Here is an 18,828-nt window from a genome sequence, read left to right on the forward strand (position 1 = left end):
GTGGTTGCTGGGAATTGAACTCAGGACCTGTGGGAGAGCAACCAGTTCTTTTAACCTCTGAGCCATTACTCACTCCACATACCACCCACAGATCCCCCTCCTCCCTCCTCCCACTCCCCAGCCCTCTTTCTCAAGCCACTCCACATCCCCACATCCCCCAAATCGAGGTCTCCCATGGGGAGTCAGCAGAGCCCAGCACACTGAGCCTAGGCAGGTCCAAGCTTCTTCCCACTGCACCAAGGCTGCGCAAGGCGTCACACCATAGGCACAGGGTTCCAGAAGCCTGCCCATGCACCAGGGACAGATCCCGATCCCCTGCCTGGGTGCCCCCCAAACAGTTTGAGACAAACAACCATTTTCCATATCCAGAGGGCCTAGTTCAGTCCCATGGGGCTCCACAGCCACCAGTCCACAGTTCATGGGCTTCCACCAGTGTGGCCGGTCATCTCTGCACGTTTTCCCATCATGATCTTGACGTCCCTCGCCTGCAGAATCCCTCCTCTTTCTCATCAATTGGATTCCAGGAGCTCAGCCTGGTGCCTGGCTGTGGATCTCTGCATCTGTATCCATCAGTCACTGGACAAAGGCTCTATGATGATAGCTAGGTTATTCGCTAGACCATTCACCAGAGTAGACCAGTCCAGGCATCCTCTGGACCACTGCCAGCAGATGAAGGTGGGGTCATCCTTGAAGATTCCTGAGAGCCTCCCCAGCACCCTGCCTCTTCCTAGTCCCATGATGTCCTCATCTATCATGGTATCTTCCTCCCTGCTCTCCCACTCTGTCCCTGTTTCAGCTTGACCCTCCCATTTCCCTATGTTCTCATCCCCCACTCCTTGCCCTCTGCCACCCCACCCCCACCCAGTTCACTCTTGTAGATCTCATCCACTTCTCCTTCATGGGGTCATCCTTGTGTCCCTCTTAGAGTCTTTTCCTGTTAGCTAGCCTCTCTGGAGTTGTGGGTTGCAGTCTGGCCATCCCTTCCCTCACATCTAGTATCCACTTATGAGTGAGTACATACTATGTTTGTCCTTCTGAGTCTGGATTATCTCACTCAAGATGATATTTTCTAGTTCCATCCATTTGCCTGCAAATTTCATGATGTCATTGTTTTTTACTGCTGAGTAGTACACCATTGTGTATATGTGCCACATTTTCTTTATCCATTCAGATGGGTTCTTTATTGTATCTCTATAATTTTATTTCAGAGGGCCCTTAGAGAAACAAGATGCACCTTGAGCTACAATATAATTCACAATTTTGTATAATTGCATCTAAACTAAAAGTATATGTGAGTATATATATGATCCATCCCCTCAATGAGTAAGTATATCTATAATTGTAGACATTCCTTAACATTCATTCATTTAATAGCTGTTTTTGATAAGCAAAGATTATTCTTCAGGTACTGTAGACATTCAGTTAAAAAGATATAGCCTGCTGTGTGTATTAAGGACACAGATCACAAGCAGAGTTTCAATGTATTTTAGCAAGGATTCAGCAATGCAAGAAAACATTGGGAAAACTGGAGTTCTCAAGATGCCTGAGAACATTATGAAATGATTCACAAAGAAATTGGTTATCAAAGTCTGCACCTAAAGGAAGAGTTAGTTTTCCAGGCAGTGAAAGTATGGCTGTACTAGAGATCAGAACAGAGTGACCTGTATCTACAATGTGAGGAAAACAGGACAGTTCCAAATAACAAAGACTATGCAGATCAAAACAGTGACCGTATAGAGTGTGCTATAGAAGTCCTTACATGACCACACCCAGCAAACTGCCATACAGCCCTGGCAGTTCCCATGAATTCTTGAACAGATGTGAGGGGATCAGGGTGGGGAGAGACACAGGTGCCACAAGTTCCTCTTGATCACAGGCAAATGGCTGTACTGTGCGTTTGCTTTGGACCACAATACAATATCCTACAGATTAGAGCGATCACTTCAGTAGTCACCAGTATAGGGAGAAGACCAGAGCACTTCTCAGAGCTGAAGGGCAGAGGAAGCCAGGATTCAAAGGGAACTCCTCGGATCTGAGTGCAAGCTGGCCACCTGCTTGCAAAAGGTAATGTAAGCCATTCTGCCCTGTGTATCAGGTAAGGAGGAGGAAAAGAGGTCTAAAAGGCTGAACACACTTCCAAAGGATGATGTGTGACCTAGGGGCGACGCCTTGCCAACCACCCAGCAGGAGGCAGGCTCATGAGAAACACTAGGTTGGTTGTAGGACATAGTGCAATTTGGTGCATTTGGGTGTACAGTGTGGATTAAGCCTCCAAATTATTTCTGGTTATTACTGAGATTATTTCTGGCATTTGTTGAGTAACAATATGATAGAATTAGATTTTACTTGGACATTCCTTTATATCAGTAAAAACCTCATACTTGTCCTATGACTTCAACTTTATAATTATAGGTCATTGCCAGTTCAAGAAAAAAAACCAGGGAGAATTATTTTGACACATTCTACTTACTTCTTTTTTTAGCCAGTCATTCTCCCAGATCTCTCGGTAGTTGCCCTTGTCAATGAACCTCACGGCATTCTACAAGAAAAGTTTTGTATGAAGGAAGAGTTGTCATAAGGTGACACAGTGTCAGCACTGGTGGGACATGGTTCATCTCCTCCTTTGTTTTCATTTTGTTTTGAACCATATCCCCAGCCTGATATTTACAACTTACCCACGAGACTTTTCTAGCGATGGCACTCTATTTCTTTGTGAGATAGTTTCATATGAATATCATGTCTCAAATCCAACATTCATTTACTAAAGGACAATACCTCTTTTTAATACATTGATTTTTAATTTTTTAAAGATTTATTTATTTTATGATTTTATGTGTTTGAGTGTTTTTGCCTTCATGCATGCATGTGTACCATATGCCTGCCTGGTGCCCAGAGAGGTCAGAAGAGGGCACCAGATACCCTGGGAGTAAAAGTCACAGATGTCATGAGGCTGCTGGGAATTGAACCTGGGTCCTCTGAGAGAGCAGCAAGTACACCCAACCACTGAGCCAACTCTCTAACCCTAGATGAAACCTCTTAAAAGTAGAAAAACTAAGAGGACGGAGCAAAAGTGAACCAAGAGAAGTAGGGGCTGGAGAAATGCGTGTGTGGCAAACGCTTGCCGTAGGAGCATGAGGATCTGAGTTCAATTCCCAGCATTCACACAAACAAGCCAGCTGTTGGTGCGAGATGGCTTCATGGGTAAAAGCACACACTGCATCAGCTTTACAACCTGAGTTCCATGCCCAGAACCAACAGTGGGAAAGAACCAAACCCCCAAAGTGGCCTTCCAACCTCTCTGTGTGTGCCATGGCACATATGCATTCATGCACACATAACCTAAAAAGCAAAACTTGGGCATGGTGGTGTGCTTGCAGTCCCAGGGCTGGGAAGGCGGACAGGTGAAGGATGCTGGGGCTCACTAGCCACACGGCCCAACCTAATCAGTGAGCTCCAGGCCAGCGGAAGCTGGGTAGACAGCTCCTGAGGAACAATATCCAAGGCTGGACTTTGGCCTCCGTGTGTGTGTGTGTGTGTGTGTGTGTGTGTGTGTGTGTGTGTGTGTACATCTGTGCACACACATAAATAAGAAAGAGATGTCCTGGACTGTAAACATGGAGAGGAATAATTTGATAGTATGTTAAAGATAAGTTGATTTGTTAAGTCTTTGAAAGTAGGAGACTTTCAATGAAAAAAAATTTAGATAAAAAGAAAAAGATTCATGTTTATTAAATTCAGAGATGGCATGCATTTCCTAGGAATGTTTATATTCCAGCTATAACTAATAACTCACATTTCTACCATCATAAACTATCATTAATTTTTTTAGATTATTTTTTTGTGTACAGAGTTATGTCTACATGTATTTGTGTACCATGTGTGTGCCTGGTACCTAAGGAGGTCAGAAGAGGGCATAGGATCCCTTGGAATTGGGGTTATGGATGGTTGTGAGCTGGGATGTGGGTGCTGGGAATCAAACCCATCTCCCCTGTAAGAGCAACAAGTGCTTTGAGCAGTGGATCCCTCTCTCCAGCCCCTTCTGGGTTTTGTTCCCCCATAAAATACCATCTGAACAAAATCTGAAGGAGGTCCTAACTGAGATTAGCTGGCTTGTTGCTTAATTCACTAACAGTGGGCCAGTGGTTTTAACTTTTGTTCTGTATCAGAATCCAATGAAAGCTGGAAAATCCATAAGCCAGGACAATATCCCAGAGCAATTACATTAGCATCTCTGTGGGTGGGACCCGGGCACCATGGGGTGATCCATGAATTGCATGTGTAGTTAGGTTGCACAGCACAGAACACAGGAAGCTACAAAAGCCTGACACTGAGCCATGATCTGAAAAGAGCTCTGAACCGAATCCGGATCCTTCCATGCATTCTGTGCGGGTCACTGTTCTCTCTGACGCTGTCCCATTAGCAAACCTCTAGAGCTTTAAGGATTGCTGAGAGGTTTAAATGTCAGATGAAAGGTTGGGACAGTCCTCGAGATGAACACTTGACATTACAAGTCAGCTTTGTTTTATCTTGTCATGTGATAGCCACATAGGCATTTTAAGTTATTTATGCTGTGGTCGGATCACTGCAAGGTGGATTTCACCATCTCATCAGACTCAGTCACAAAGCCACCCAACTGCGTGGACAGACAAACCATTGACCGGTCCCCCAATATTTCTGTCTTTGCAGATCTGTAGATGCCAGGCAGATCTTAAGAGCAATGGAACCCATGGGGATTCCATGAGCATCGCAGCTGAACTGCTGACGGGACTTTGGGGAACATCAGGAGCTTAGGGTTCCGAAGGATGGGTGGGCTTTAAACAGGAATTCCCTTTACCGACCTGGGAAGGAGTCAGAATACAGGAGAAGCACTGTGCGCATGTGTGTTGGGGGAAGAGTTAGACTTTCCATGTCAAACAAAGTCATGAGAAAACAGAGATGACTGGGAATTTCATCTTGAAATATGATTTGTAGCCCAACTTTTTTCTTTCTTGAGACACGGTCTCTTTCTGTAGCCCTAGTTGTCCATGTAGACCCAAGCTGACCTCAAATTCACAGAGATTCACCTGTTTCTGCCTCCCAAGTACTGGGGTTAAAGACGTGCCACCACACCTGGCTTAGTTGTCAAAATCTTTAAAACACAGCAATGTAGAGTGTACTCTCCCAGGTTTAGATATGTAAAGAATCGCTTTTAGACAAACTATATTTCATTCAAAACACTTATTCTTAATATTTCACTATAGCTATATGATACCTTTAACATAACTGAATAGTAATTCACTTGCTCCTTGGGAGACAAGATACTACTTAAATAAGCTGGTTTAATTTTTACACTCTATATTTAAGGTAAATAAATATAATAGTCTCTGCTCTATGCATTAGAAAACAGAAGTCTGGGAAAATGGAGTAATGAATCCTGTTCTACAGCTCATGAGTGCTGGGACAGCACAGTAAACTGCCCAACTTTGGAAACCAAGGCTTTTGTTTTGTTTGGTGGAGGTGATGGTGTTTTTATGTTTGTAGTGTTGTGAGTCAAACCCAGGGTTGTGCACATGCTAGGCAAGCGCTCCATCACTAAGCTACATCCTAACCCCCATTCTTTCTTTCTGAGACAGGGTTTGGCTATTTAGAGCATGGACCTCCTGCCTCAGCCTTCAGAGTGTTGGGTTTACAGGCATGTACCACCATGGGCCTCAAACAAACAGGCATGTACCACCATGGGCCTCAAACAAACAGACATGTACCACCATGGGCCTCAGATAAACAGACATGTACCACCATGGGCCTCAAACAAACAGACATGCACCACCATGGGCCTCAACAAACAAGCATTCCCTTTGACGGCTCTCCATGATAAACTGCATGAATAAGGGGAAGTTCTGCTTTGTCTTAAGAGACTTGGCACCTACCTGAGTGGCCCATTCCTTCCTTAGGTCTAGTTGTATCAGGGTTTCTCTGATTATCCTCTTTCTAGTGTCTTCCAGAGTGATTTTATACTGTTCTTTAAAAAGAAATGGCAAGCCTTAGTGGGGCTGATCGATGGGAAAACTGATGTTTATAAATTTTACTGTTCATGGCCCTCCTCCCTCTTGACACACCTCTCACCCACCCCAAATTCTCAAGAATGTATTTACTTCCTCTAATCAGAAGAGATGCTCCAATAATTTGTTAACACCTTAGTCTGAATTACCTAAGGTCTCCAAGGATGTTTATATCAAAGGATTCTCTCTGCAGAGGGAGAATTTGAAACAATGCTTGTATATCATCCATCCTTTGGATCACCAGGATCGGGTGATTTAAATTTCACAGCGGGCATATACAGACTTAATTATCTATTTGAAACTCATGGTGTACATCTGACTCTAACTAAGTAGATTACCAATATTCTTGGCAATATTGTGTGAGGAAGACACAGTGAGGAGAGGGGGAGGAGGGTTGGAGGAGGCAGACCTGAGACTGTGCTGTGTTGGAGAATATTATTATTTTAAGGTGTGTTACTTTTGTTTATGTTGCATTTGTTTAACTCTGTGAAGCTGTGATACTTTGCCTGTCTAAAATACCTGATGGTCTAATAAAGAGCTAAGCAGCCAATAGGGAGGCAGGAGAAAGGCGAGGTGGGGCTGGCAGGCAGAGAGAATAAACAGGAGGAGAAATCTGGGAGGAGAAAGAGAGATCTAGTAGCCAGAGGAGGAGGACTCTGGGGGCTAGCTGCCCAGCTACACAGCCAGCCACAGAGTAAGTGTAAGATTTATAGAAGTAAGAGAACAGGAAAAGCCCAAAGGCAAAAGTTGACAGTATAATTTAAAGTTAAGGAAAGCTGGCAAGGAACAAGCCAAGCTAATGTTTATAAGTAAGAATAAGCTTCTGTGTGTGATTTATTTGGGAGCTGAGTGGCAGGCTCTCCTAAAAGAAAAAACCAACCAACAACAGTGCTGAGCATCTGACAAGCAGGGAGACAGAGATTAGGTGCTGAATTCCCTATCCTCCATTTTCTTTCCTTTTTTTAAAAAAAGATTTGTTTGTGAATAGGTATACCTGTCAGCATGTGTGTGGAGGTCAGAGGACAGCTCTGAGGAGTCAGGTGACTAGGTATACATGTCAGCATGTGTGTGGAGGTCAGAGCATAGCTCTGGAGAGTCAGGTGACTAGGCATACATGTCAGCATGTGTGTGGAGGTCAGAGCATAGCTCTGGAGAGTCAGGTGACTAGGTATACATGTCAGCATGTGTGTGGAGGTCAGAGCATAGCTCTGGAGAGTCAGGTGACTAGGTATACATGTCAGCATGTGTGTGGAGGTCAGAGCATAGCTCTGGGAGTCAGTATCCTTCCACCTTGCTTTTGAAGCAGGGTCTCTTGTTTCTGCCACTGTGCATAGAAGGCAATCCTCCTGTCTCAGCCTCTCCTCTCTCAGTAAGAATGCTAGGATTAAAAGTGCATGCCCCAGCATCCAGGTTTTTAAGTGGGTTCCAGGGATCGAACTCAGGTCCCAGGTTTGTGTGGCTTCTACCCACTGGGCCATTTTTTCTCCAGTCCTATTTAGAGCAAAGATGAAAAGTTTAAGCCTCAGAAGGTTTCGAGGGATCTTATAACTGAAGCTCCTTCGAAACGAAAATGAAGCACAAGGGTCTAAGTCTGCCTCAGAGAGTGGAGAGAAACGAAACTGCATAACAAAGGCTGGTCTGCCCCTCCAACAGTTATCAAGCTCCGTAATCAAGACTCTGCTGAAGACACTGGGAAAACTGCTGGGTAAGCCCGACAAAGATGTCTGCCTTTAGCCATGCACTTCAAGGAAGTGCCAGCCAGACTTCAAGGAAGAAAGCGGTTATTTCAGGGGGTGATGTATGTGATAAAGTCAGATCCTCTATTCCAGATAAGAGGAAATATTTGAGCAGAGTCTAGCCAAGGTGATAACAGTCAGCACCGAGGCACCTGTACTTCTCCAAAGGACTTTAATGTGACAGTAGTCAAATTTAGTTGTTCATTGTAGCATCCCATCAGCTGTGTTTATGTGGACCATATGCAAGATGTTGAAAGTCAACGTGTATTTTCCCATATGGATAACATTGGAAATCATGTCTGCTAGATTTTTGGACAGATCCACCAAGCCTTATTTAATTTATGTAGACAAATTTCTAACTGGTCTTATTAAATGAAAAACACGGAGCCAGAAATTTGGGTTAAAGCCTGAGAGAAATCAGAGGAATAGGACAAACCAACTTCAGCCTTAACTCACCGATACCTCAGCTTCCAAAGACGAGCTACTTCCTGTCTACCCACGCCTGTATGCCTTGCTGTTCTGCCATATGATTTGCTCACTCTGTCCAGCTACATCACTTCCTCTTCCTGCCCAGCTCTGCCACTTCCTGTCTGTCTGTACAGACCTCCAGACATCCATGGTTAACTAGTGTTGGAATTTAAGGTGTGTACCAACACACCTGGCTCTGTTCCCAGTGTGGCATTGAACTCATAGAGATCCAGACAGATCCCTGCCTCCTAAGGGGTAGGATTAAGGGCATGTGCTACCATTGCCTGACTTCTGTGTTTATTTATAATGGCTGGCCTTTTCCCTCTGATCCTCAGATAAATTTTATTAGTGGACACAAATAAAATGTCACCACAAACTTATTCTCTGATTAAACAAAAGTACTAAGGCTGCTGTAGACCCTAACTGCCATTTAGGGGCATTCAAGGGGCAAACTTTGCTTTGTTGTTGTTGTTGTATGTGAAGTATTTATTTTCTGGGAAAAGGTTTTCTAGCAAATTTTATTTTTGAAACTTAGACAATCTTTTTAGCCTCAGATACTTTTATTTTTAATGTTTTAAATTGAAATAGAATTTTATCTCTTCTCCTTTTCCTTTCTTTCTTCAATCTCCTTTCAGTTATCCTCCTCAAATCCTCCCATACCCCCTCAATGTGATAGCCTCTTTTTCTTTGATTTTATTTGTTGAACACACACACACACACACACACACACACACACACACACACACACACACAGCCTCCTGAATACATTTTTGTTGTTGGTAGGTATATGGTATCTCAAGGCTGACCATTGTACATTGAGCAACCAGTAAAGGGGCCTCATTCGTGGGAGATGCTCATTTTCCTTCTCCCAACAGTCAATGGTTGTCTGAAGTTCTTTGTCTAGGGGTGGAACTCTGTGAAACTGGGGCCATTTTCTTAACAGACCAAGGCAGCCACAGCAGAACTCTGGGATCTTGGGCTGATGGGAAGGAGATGGCAGGTCTGGTCTTTCAACAGCCAAACTGAGGTGGTTTTAGTCTTAGCTCTTAGCTACTGCTCTCTGACCTCTGGGGCTTTTAACTCTGCATTTGGTTCTGTGTTTCTTATCTAATAAAACCATTCAGAATTACATCTACACTGCTCATTATTTTATTGAATTTGAATGAACTCTGCGGCAACTGACCTGACATTTTCTCGGCATTTTCTTTGACTGTTTCGATGTCATTTTGTAAGGAAAGAATGAGTTGAGCATGCTGTGCACTCCCTGAATTCTTGTACTCTTCCCAATACTCCTTTTCACTGAGTTTCTCAAGAAACAGCTTCTCAGCATCATTTATTTGTAAGTGCATTTCTGTTGGAAAGAAAAACAAGGCACATGTCATTTCTGCCATCCTTGGAACCGTTCTATAGTACAGTCTGTTTTCACAAAGTTAAGGCCTGATGTTAAAATGCAATTAACTCATAAATACTCTATGTGCAATTTTGGGAAATCAAAATGATTAAAATGATTAGATAGCCCTCATGACAAATCTAAGTAAAATGAAACTTTCAACTCTGTAGTAGATATATGGTTTAGGACTTTGTAAATGAAGGATTATATATGCCTAGGAACCTACAAACTTCAATCTATGATCATTTCATACGGGTCCCTGTTGGTTCAAGTCTTCATGTCTTATGATAGCTTTGTGAAAATGAGTTTAATATTTTATTTTATGGTGTATGGCTGTTTTGCCTGAATGTATGTCTGTGCATCACATGCACACCTGGTACCCAAGGATGCCAGATGGCACCAGATCCTCTGGGACTGTAGTTATGGATGGTTGTAGGCCACCATGTGGGTGTGGTGAATTGAATCTGGGTCCTCTGTTAAAATACAGGCAGTGCTCTTAATTGCTGAGCCAATTCTCCAGCCCCCCTATAATTTCTTATGTAAAGTGGCTTTTTCAGTCATTAATGCCTTTGGGCAAAAATAATTTCAAGTCCTTTGCAGGAGATAACCTTGAACTTCTAATCACCCTCCCCCCCCACTACACACACACACACACACACACACACACACACACACACACACACATACATACACACACACGCAGGGCTAGGATTATGGGAACGCCATCATGGTCAATTTTGACAGTCACTTTTATCAGTTGATTGTTTGATTCAGTCATTGCAGTTTCAATTTTTGGCTTTTCTTTTGAGAAATGCTAGCATACGACAGTCAGAAACATGTCTTCTCCCATCTCCCACACTGCCAGACTGCAGAGTGAAAGATGAAGTCCCGATGAAATAGGTGCAGATCCTGAGCCATAACCTTCTTGGCCTTGCTAAGCATGATGTTTTATTCGGTTCATAGGCCCAAGTATAATATCGTGGAAAGTCTGCATGTAGGAAGCAGTTCTCAGAGCCACATAAAGAACCTCACAGTGGCTTGGCTCACTCCTTGCATTGCCTGGTTTGAGAGTCTCTTGAAGGCTACACTATACTAATCGTGTCTGCAAAGCCCGCCTTCTTAGACCTGGCAGTTAGTTTGTTGGCTCAGGAGATGTTTATTTACAGGATGCCCTGAGTCCAGAGATATACATAAGATCATAAATCCCCTAAATGGTTCCTGTTAACATCATTAAATGGTTATGAAAACCAGACAGGCAACTATCCTACCATTTGGCAGACTGCTACTACTGCATGAATCTATGCTACATTTGGCTCTTGAGGGGAGGACGGTAGATGTCATCGAAGTTTGATGAATATGCCAGCTGGCTTACTTTGATTTCCTTTCCCCCCTTTTTTTCTAGTAACAAACACACAGATATGCACACAAGCTTATACAGAGATTTTTTTTTTTTTTTTTAAAGGGAAATCCGAGACCTGATAGACAAGAGATCCTGGATACAGCCAGGCAGCATTTGCCCTTTCTGTGGTTTGCTACTGTGAAGAACACCCAGCTCAAGCTGGACTTTTAGCCACTTGAACATGTTCTAGCTAAAAGCTGGGAGGCAAAGTTTGCTCCAGCAGTGCCTCTCAGATCTTCCTGTGCACCAGAGACCCCTGGAGCTTGTAAAAAAAAAAATGCAGATTCTGCCATCCAAGTGCTAACCAGGCCCAGTTCTGCTTAGCTCCCAAGACAAGACTAGAGTGGGTGCATTCAGGGTGGGATGGCCATAGTTCTCCACAGCTGATGGCTTCTGGTGGGGTGGGGGTGGGGGTGAGGAGGGACTCTGTTTTCCTTAAGGGGCTGGCCACTGGGAGTTTGACTATGCTTCAGTATATGGGCAACACAAATTGAACTAGGCTTCTTTTTTATTGTTGCTGTTGCTTTGTTTTTGTCTTCTTTTTGGGGAGGGGAAGTCACAAGGGTGTGTGTAGGAGGACAGACCTGGGAGGACTGAGAAGTGAGTGTGATCAGAATGCATGATGTGAAGTTACCAAATAATCAATGCAAATATTATGTTGGAAAAAATGCAGATGCTGATTCAGCAGGCCTGGGTGGGGCCTAGGAGTCTTTGATTCTAAGAAGTTCCTTCATGAGCTATGGAGAGCTGTTCTACCTCAAAACAAATTTCTTGCAAGGGACTGCCTGGCATGCATGTAGCTATCACAGAAGTTCTTTCCTGAGGCACTTGCTGTCTCCCTTTCTCTCTCTTCCTTCATCTCTGTGGCATTCCTTATTCTGGAAGCTTTACATGTCTTGCCTTCCCTCTCTTCTAGGAAGTCATGCATCTTGGCCACCGCTTAGTATACATCCTGGTTTTTTTTTTGTTTTTTTTTTTTGTTTGTTTTTATGTCAACTTGATATAAGCTAGAATCATTTTGGAAGCGGGAACCTCAATTGAGAAAATGCCCCCACTAGACTGACCTGTGGGAAAGCCTGTGGTATATTTTCTTGATTAATGATTGATGAGGAAGGGCCCAGCCCATTGTGGATTGTGTCATCACTGGGTTAGTGGTCCTGAGTGGTATGAGAAGGCAGGCTGAGCAAGCCATGCGGGGCAAGTCAGTGAGAAGCACTCTTTCACGGCCTCTACTTCAGTTCCTGCCCTGCGTTCCTGCCCTGCCTTCCTCCAGTAATGGACTGTGACCTGAGAGCTGTAAGCTGTAATAAATGCTTTCCTCTCCAAGTTGCTTTTTGCTGTCATGTTTTATCACAGCCATAGAAACCCTCAGACAGCATGGCACCCCATGCTTTGCCCCTCCATACTAACGGGTGCACCGCAACTGGAGCCGTGGCCAGAAAGGAACTTAGCCAGAGCACCTTGGGCAGCCACTGTGACGTCATTGCCAACTCAAGGGAATATTGTCAAAGTGGTTTTGGAAATGCCAGCAAGAAGTGTAGAATGAAATAATGGGGAAAAGAAATGCACATATCAAAATTACATGTGTGAGTTACCAGAAGGGTCACATGTTTCCAGGGGTAAGAGTATGTCTTGTGTCTTCTACTGCCATCCCTAGAATCATTTCCCTAACTCCCCTTTCCCAATTCTAAGCTCTCTTTCTCCAATCCAACATGGGGGCTTAATTCCATTAGACTGGGGAAGGGATGTCCATGATTACATTCACTTTATCATGCCCAAATCAAAAGCAAAGGTGAGGTCAACGAAACCTTTCAACAACAGAACTTCAGACAAAAGAACACCCCCTGGGAGAGCTCAGAGCTCAGGACACCGGTGGGGCTGGAGGGCAGCCTGGCTCTTTTGCCCTAGTCCTCCTCCTCACTGGGCCTCTGCGCATGTCATTCTTTCCTTCTCCTGTCTGTATCCCTGGAAGGACTATGGCTGTGGTAGAGATGACATAATCAGAAATACAGTCACAACATTTTGAACACACTGAAAGACAAAGGCACAAATGAATACAGCATTCACGATAATTTCCCAAGCTTCTAACTCACCTTTCAAGTTTTTCTCCTGGTTTCTTTCAAACTCCCATTTTTCCTTCATTGCTTCCTCAACGTCTTCCCTTGTCACGATCGGGGCTCCTTCTGACTTCTCCTCGGTCAGCTCTTTCAGGAGGTTCTTTATGTGCCATTTCTGTTCTTCTTTGAGGCGTCTATTCTGTTGTAGACATCAACGGTGGTTAAAGACGTCTGCTCAGCTATTTACACCGTTTACCCAGAACACAGACATGCACTGAGGCTTGCGAAGGGGGAAGACACATTCACTTAACTAAGGTAAGCAGTGCTGCCTCTAAGAGCTTACAGGACATGTAAAATTCAAAATAAAATAGACCAGTGCAATAACCATCAGTAGAGTGCTGCGTCTTTAAGAACATGCTACCAATTTTCCAGTCCCTCACCCTCCCACGGGCTCCACAGACATTTAAACCAAATCTTGGAGCTAATTTTTTTGAACCTCCCATCAACCCTGCTCTTCTCAAGTCTCCCTAATTTAGCCATCTACTGTGTGTGAGGCTGTGTGCTGGGCACGTGAGTGATATCATTAACAAAACAGAAAAAAGTCCTGCTGTTCTGGAAACTCTATTGTTCTTTGCTCTCATCACAAACGACCCTACTTCGTTCTCTTCTTCTAGGGCAATGGTTATTCACCATTCCAGACTTTATGCTGGAAATAAAAGCCATTTTTTTTTTTTGAGACAGGGTGTCTCTGTGCAGCTTTGCACTTTCCTGGAACTCGCTTTGGAGACCAGGCTGGCCTTGAACTCACAGAGATCTGCCTGCCTCTGCCTCCCGAGTGCTGGGATTAAAGGTGTGCGCCACCACCACCTGGCTGACCATGTTATTCTTTGTGGGTGTCTGATCCACGCTTCTGAGATGTATATCTAACTGACTTAAAGTTTATTCTTGCCATTGTTGTCTTACTGTGCATTTCAAGGAATCAAAAAAAAAAACAAAAACAAAAACAAAAAAACGAGATAATGAACCACACACTAACCTGCCCTACTGTAATTACCAATGTGAGTCTTTTATGTTGCAGTCAGTGGTACCAGGAAATGACTTGAATTCATGAGAAAACACAGGAGTGGCAATATAAACAACCGCACAGGTAAATCTGAAAGTTACATAATTATACTTTTTGAAATTACTTTATTTTAAAAACTATGTAGTGTTACAATAAAGATAGACCTACATTTCATTACCAACCAATCAATCACAATTTATAAAGTGTGTTTTGTATGATAGTACATCTGAAGAGGGAGGGAGAGCATAGAGCAACCTCTTTGTATGTTATTGAGATTGAGTTGGTATTAATTTTAACTAGATTACTATGAATTAGGATGCTAAATAGAATCCTCAAGAAAGTCACTAAGAAAACAACAAAATAATAGTTAAAAGGGTACACTAGAAAACGTGTAACACAAAAGTCGGCAATGGGAGAAGAAAAGTAAAAAAGAACCTGAGACAGGAAACAAAGAGCAAAAGGTGGGTGTGGTGGCACACGCCTGTAACCCCAATACTTGGAGGGTGAAGGGAGGAAAGCGGTGTCTCAGTCCTGACCACCCCGACATAGGAGGACAGGTACTGACCAGTGGAGAGTGTGCACTAACTAGCCCCTTTGAAGGCAGCCCATCTTCCTTCATGCATGGGATCACACAGTGTGGGACCTCAGATAGATTGGCAAGGCGTCTTTTCACGCTCACTATCCACCTGCGCCTGTTTTAATCCTTGCTACAAGTACTGACCACTGTAACGACATCAGAGTCATGGGCATACTGCCAGGAGCTTGTCAAGTTCCACAGATCAGTGTGGTTTGAACAGGAGCTCTCATTTTATGAGAGGGAAACTGAGGCTGATGCCAGATTTTGCCAGAAAGATGCCACCAGAAGGTCATACAGTCAGGATGCAAACTCAGGACTCTGACTCCAGAGTCCATTAAAATGTAAAGATATGGCCTTTAAAAACAAGACTTCAGCCAGGTGTGGCGCACATGTATGATGCTAACATTCAGAAGGCTGGGGCAGGAGAACCATGAGTTCAAGGCCAGGCTGGGCGGTATAGTGAGATTTTGTATGGGGTGTGTGTATGTGTGTGGGTGGCGGTTAAACAAAAAAGTCAAATAAAACAGTTAACTGTGGAAATTTCCAGACCATGCAAAGTCAGTCAGTGAAGGAGGTGTGTCTTGTTTCTCCTTGTGGCTGTGATGTCCGGGGGCACAACTTGGGTTCATTATCATTTTCCTCTTACAGATATTATTATTTCTGTTGTTATGGACACAGCCGGCATCCTTTTGTTATTCATATTAATCTTATTTTTAAACAGTTTAATTGCCATGTATGTATGTATGTATGTGTACGGATGCATGCCACGGAGCATATGTAGAGATCAGAGGACCATTTGTAAGTCTGTCTGTCCACCATGTGGCTTCTGTGGAACAAACCTGGATTGACAAACTTGGTAGCAGGTGCTTTTACCTACTGACTGAGCTGGTGACCCTCAAACTGACTTTTACAGAATAATCTTTAAGTATCCCATTAGTGATTTTAACAGTTGGGATTATTATTGTTCTAAATGCATTTACATGTGCACACTCTGGGAAAAGCTGAAACTAAGACTCAGAGATGGAAAAGAGAGAAGTGGTGTTTTACAGCTTGGATAAACAAGGATTCCAAAGGTAAATGTGATTTCTAGGGTGTCTGTCCTCATGATCTAAGGAACATGACTGAACTGACTCCCACTGGCATCCTCGATACCATGGGAACAGTAGTACCTGCTTGCCTCACGTGCAAGACATTCCATCATGACTTACCATGGTTCAGGCATACATGCTCAGTGCCTGCTTACCGTCCAAAATGACACTCACCCTGTCTTGGTACCTTTGGTTCCTGTCCCTCAGCTTCTTGATCTGAAACATGATTCGTTCCACTGCATTCTCCTTTATCTCACGACTGAGAAAAAACGAAGATGTGTGGGTTAGTTCCCTCAGGAAAGGTAATGAAGCTACATTTTAATTTTAAACTAAATTACCAAATACCTTAAAAAACTGATTTAGGGATAAGACTCTCCTCTATGAGATTTTGTCAGGCTTTTGTTTGTTTGTTTGTTTTTGAGATGGGGATCTCACTATGTAGCCCTGACTGACCTTGGACTCGCTGTGTAGACCATGTTGGCCTTGAACTCGGAGAGATCTTGCCTCTGGCTCCTGAGTACTGGGATCTAAATAGAGCTAGTGTTTTTCACCTGTTTAATTCATTAAAATATACATTGGGTGAATATTAAGCTTTTAAAAGAAGCATTCCTGTTTTTATTTCATAGATGTAATTTATGTTTTAATTCTCTATAATCCAGCTTAAAAAAGGCCTAGGAAAGAACACACAGAAAACATGCTTTCTAGATGTTCTCATCCAGAGATGCCTCTAGAATTCTAAAAGCATTCAGACAAAAAATAAAAGACCAAACAAGATTGTCCGAGGCAAACACATCTTAGACTACTAGGGTAACCTGGGTATGCCCACCAATTTATGCTTGTTACTGTGTGTTCTTCTCTAAGGATTAAAACTTCTCTGTCACAAATCATTTGTTTAGTACCCAATAAGTATTTGTTGACTACCTGTCCATGTGAAAAACAGAGCAGGAAGGCTCAGGTACAGGAAATCAGAGTCAATGGCTATTTGAAACGCTTGTGCATTCTGTATTTCTGGAAGAGAGGACATCTTGGGACTCTAAGCTTGAGACTGAAGTAGGCTATAGAAATCACTTCACCCAAATTCTCCATTTTAGTTAAAAAATGAAGTACACAGCTTTACATCTTGCTTCTTACCATTTCTTGCCTCTTTGGTCGCAGGCAAAGCAAATCTCAGGACTAAAATCTCAAGCTGTCAGATAAAGAAAGCCACACCCAGCTCTATGTATTATTATGGGGAATAAAATAAGAAATCACACATGAAGGATGCATTCAGTGAGTGCTCATAAATTCTTGTTGAATCTGCCATGCTATCGGCACTTTCTCCAAAATCTCATTTATTTTTATGACCTTGTATACCTTAGGAGAGAGGAAACTAAGGCTCCTTCCCTCCACAAGATGAGAAAATGAGAAACAAAGGTAGCAAATCACACAGCGGCCCTCCACAAAAAGACACCAATTTGAGTACCGAGAATGCCGATTTAGCCCTGCCTCGCCATTGTCTGCATAGTGCACACAACCGCTTTGGCCTTAGCTTACTCTTCTATAAAAAAGATTAGCAGTGGTAAGATGCCCACTGACAAGCCAAGACTGACAGCCTCAGTTTGATCCTGAGACCACAATCACATGCTTGCACATGCACACACACACACACACACACACACACACACAGGCTAAATGAATGTCTAAAGAAAGATCAAAGGAGATGAGCGCCATAGCTCATCGGTTTCAAACTGCCACCATTTCTGCTCCCCTCTGTTCCCCTTCATGCCACCACAGACTCAATGGCTGCCACTTGGCTCCGCGCTGCTTTGGGAATTACAGAGATGGTTTAGAGCAAGGCCTTCATGACTCTTGTCTTCAGGGAGTGCAACTTACTAGTTATGGAGCAAATAAGCACACAAGCACTGTTTACACATTGGGATGAGGACTATGTGGGACTGGGAGACAGAGAGTAAATGGAAGGGCTGCCTTCTACCCAGGAGGGGGGAAAAGCCTCTGGCTAAGCAAGGCTTTTACTTCTGATAAAAGAAGTCATTTCTCCCCATCTCTTGTCTCCTGGTGTACATGTGTTCGTGTGCATGTGTGTGTGTGTGTGTGTGTGTGTGTGTGTGTGGGGAGGTTAGCAACAGAAACCAGGACCTCATTCATATTACACAAATGTTCTACCACTGAGCTATACTCCCAGATTTCTAGCTCTCATTTTTATGGATAAAAAATGAAAATATTATGCTACTTGCACAATTTTTGTAATATGGGAGTAGACAGATCTTAAGTATGCTGTCTCCACTGGTTGAGACTGAGTCTTTGATGAACTTGAATAGAGTGACTCCACGGCCACAGCTAAGAACCTTCCTTGGTGATGACTGAACAGTCAGTGGGCAGACTAGAAACCACATCCACCCCAAGGCAGGTCCTGCATAAGATATACATAGACCAAAAACATTCTTTGTTCATCTGAAATTCTAATTTAATTACTCAGCTTGTATTTTCATTTGTTAGAGCTGAAAAAGCCTACAGTTTTTACTCTGAGCATTTAGGAGCAAATGGTGGAGGGCTTGGTGTCCCACTCATCCTGCAGTGAGCAATGTTGATGACTGATTACTAGCCACAGTTCTTAGAGAATTCCAAGTTGTTTTCTGCTTCCCTGGCCCCCTTGTATAGGTCATGGCAATTGCAGGTCTAACTTTGACTTTCCTTGCCTTTCTGAAGAGGTGGGTTTACCGGGAAGCATTAAAAGTTAACTGCACACTCTTGGCTGCTAGGTGGAATTGTCTTCGTTTTTCTAATTCTTTCCATTCTTATATGTCCCCCACCAATGCCTTAGCATATTATATATCACGCTGAGGGCCGAAGTACCTGGGATGATAAACCCATACATATTACAGTGATTTGTTTTTTCAATGCAGGGTTTCTTTGTGTAGCTGTGGCTGTCCTGGAACTTGCTCTGTAGACGAGGCTGGCTTGAACTCAGAGATCCATCTGCCTCTCCTCCAGAGTGCTGGGACTAAAGGCATA

The 18,828-nt window shown here is 43.4% G+C and overlaps 1 protein-coding gene across 2 annotated transcripts in view; it reads right to left on the reverse strand.

The window, feature by feature from the left end:
- Ccdc83 (coiled-coil domain containing 83) overlaps window positions 1-18,828 on the reverse strand; it is a 42,978-nt gene that overhangs the window by 12,754 nt on the left and 11,396 nt on the right. For both annotated transcript variants that reach the window (XM_076547021.1, XM_076547025.1), the window contains exons 3-7: window positions 15,991-16,075; window positions 13,125-13,287; window positions 9,426-9,593; window positions 5,907-5,998; window positions 2,471-2,539 (exon numbers count right to left, since the gene is read on the reverse strand). In XM_076547021.1, coding sequence (XP_076403136.1) covers window positions 2,471-2,539; window positions 5,907-5,998; window positions 9,426-9,593; window positions 13,125-13,287; window positions 15,991-16,075 — 577 coding nt within the window. The remainder of the gene's footprint in view (window positions 1-2,470; window positions 2,540-5,906; window positions 5,999-9,425; window positions 9,594-13,124; window positions 13,288-15,990; window positions 16,076-18,828) is intronic.

The sequence above is a fragment of the Peromyscus maniculatus genome, chromosome 1 (genome assembly GCF_049852395.1).
Source record: "Peromyscus maniculatus bairdii isolate BWxNUB_F1_BW_parent chromosome 1, HU_Pman_BW_mat_3.1, whole genome shotgun sequence".
NCBI classification, from domain to species: Eukaryota; Metazoa; Chordata; class Mammalia; order Rodentia; family Cricetidae; genus Peromyscus; species Peromyscus maniculatus.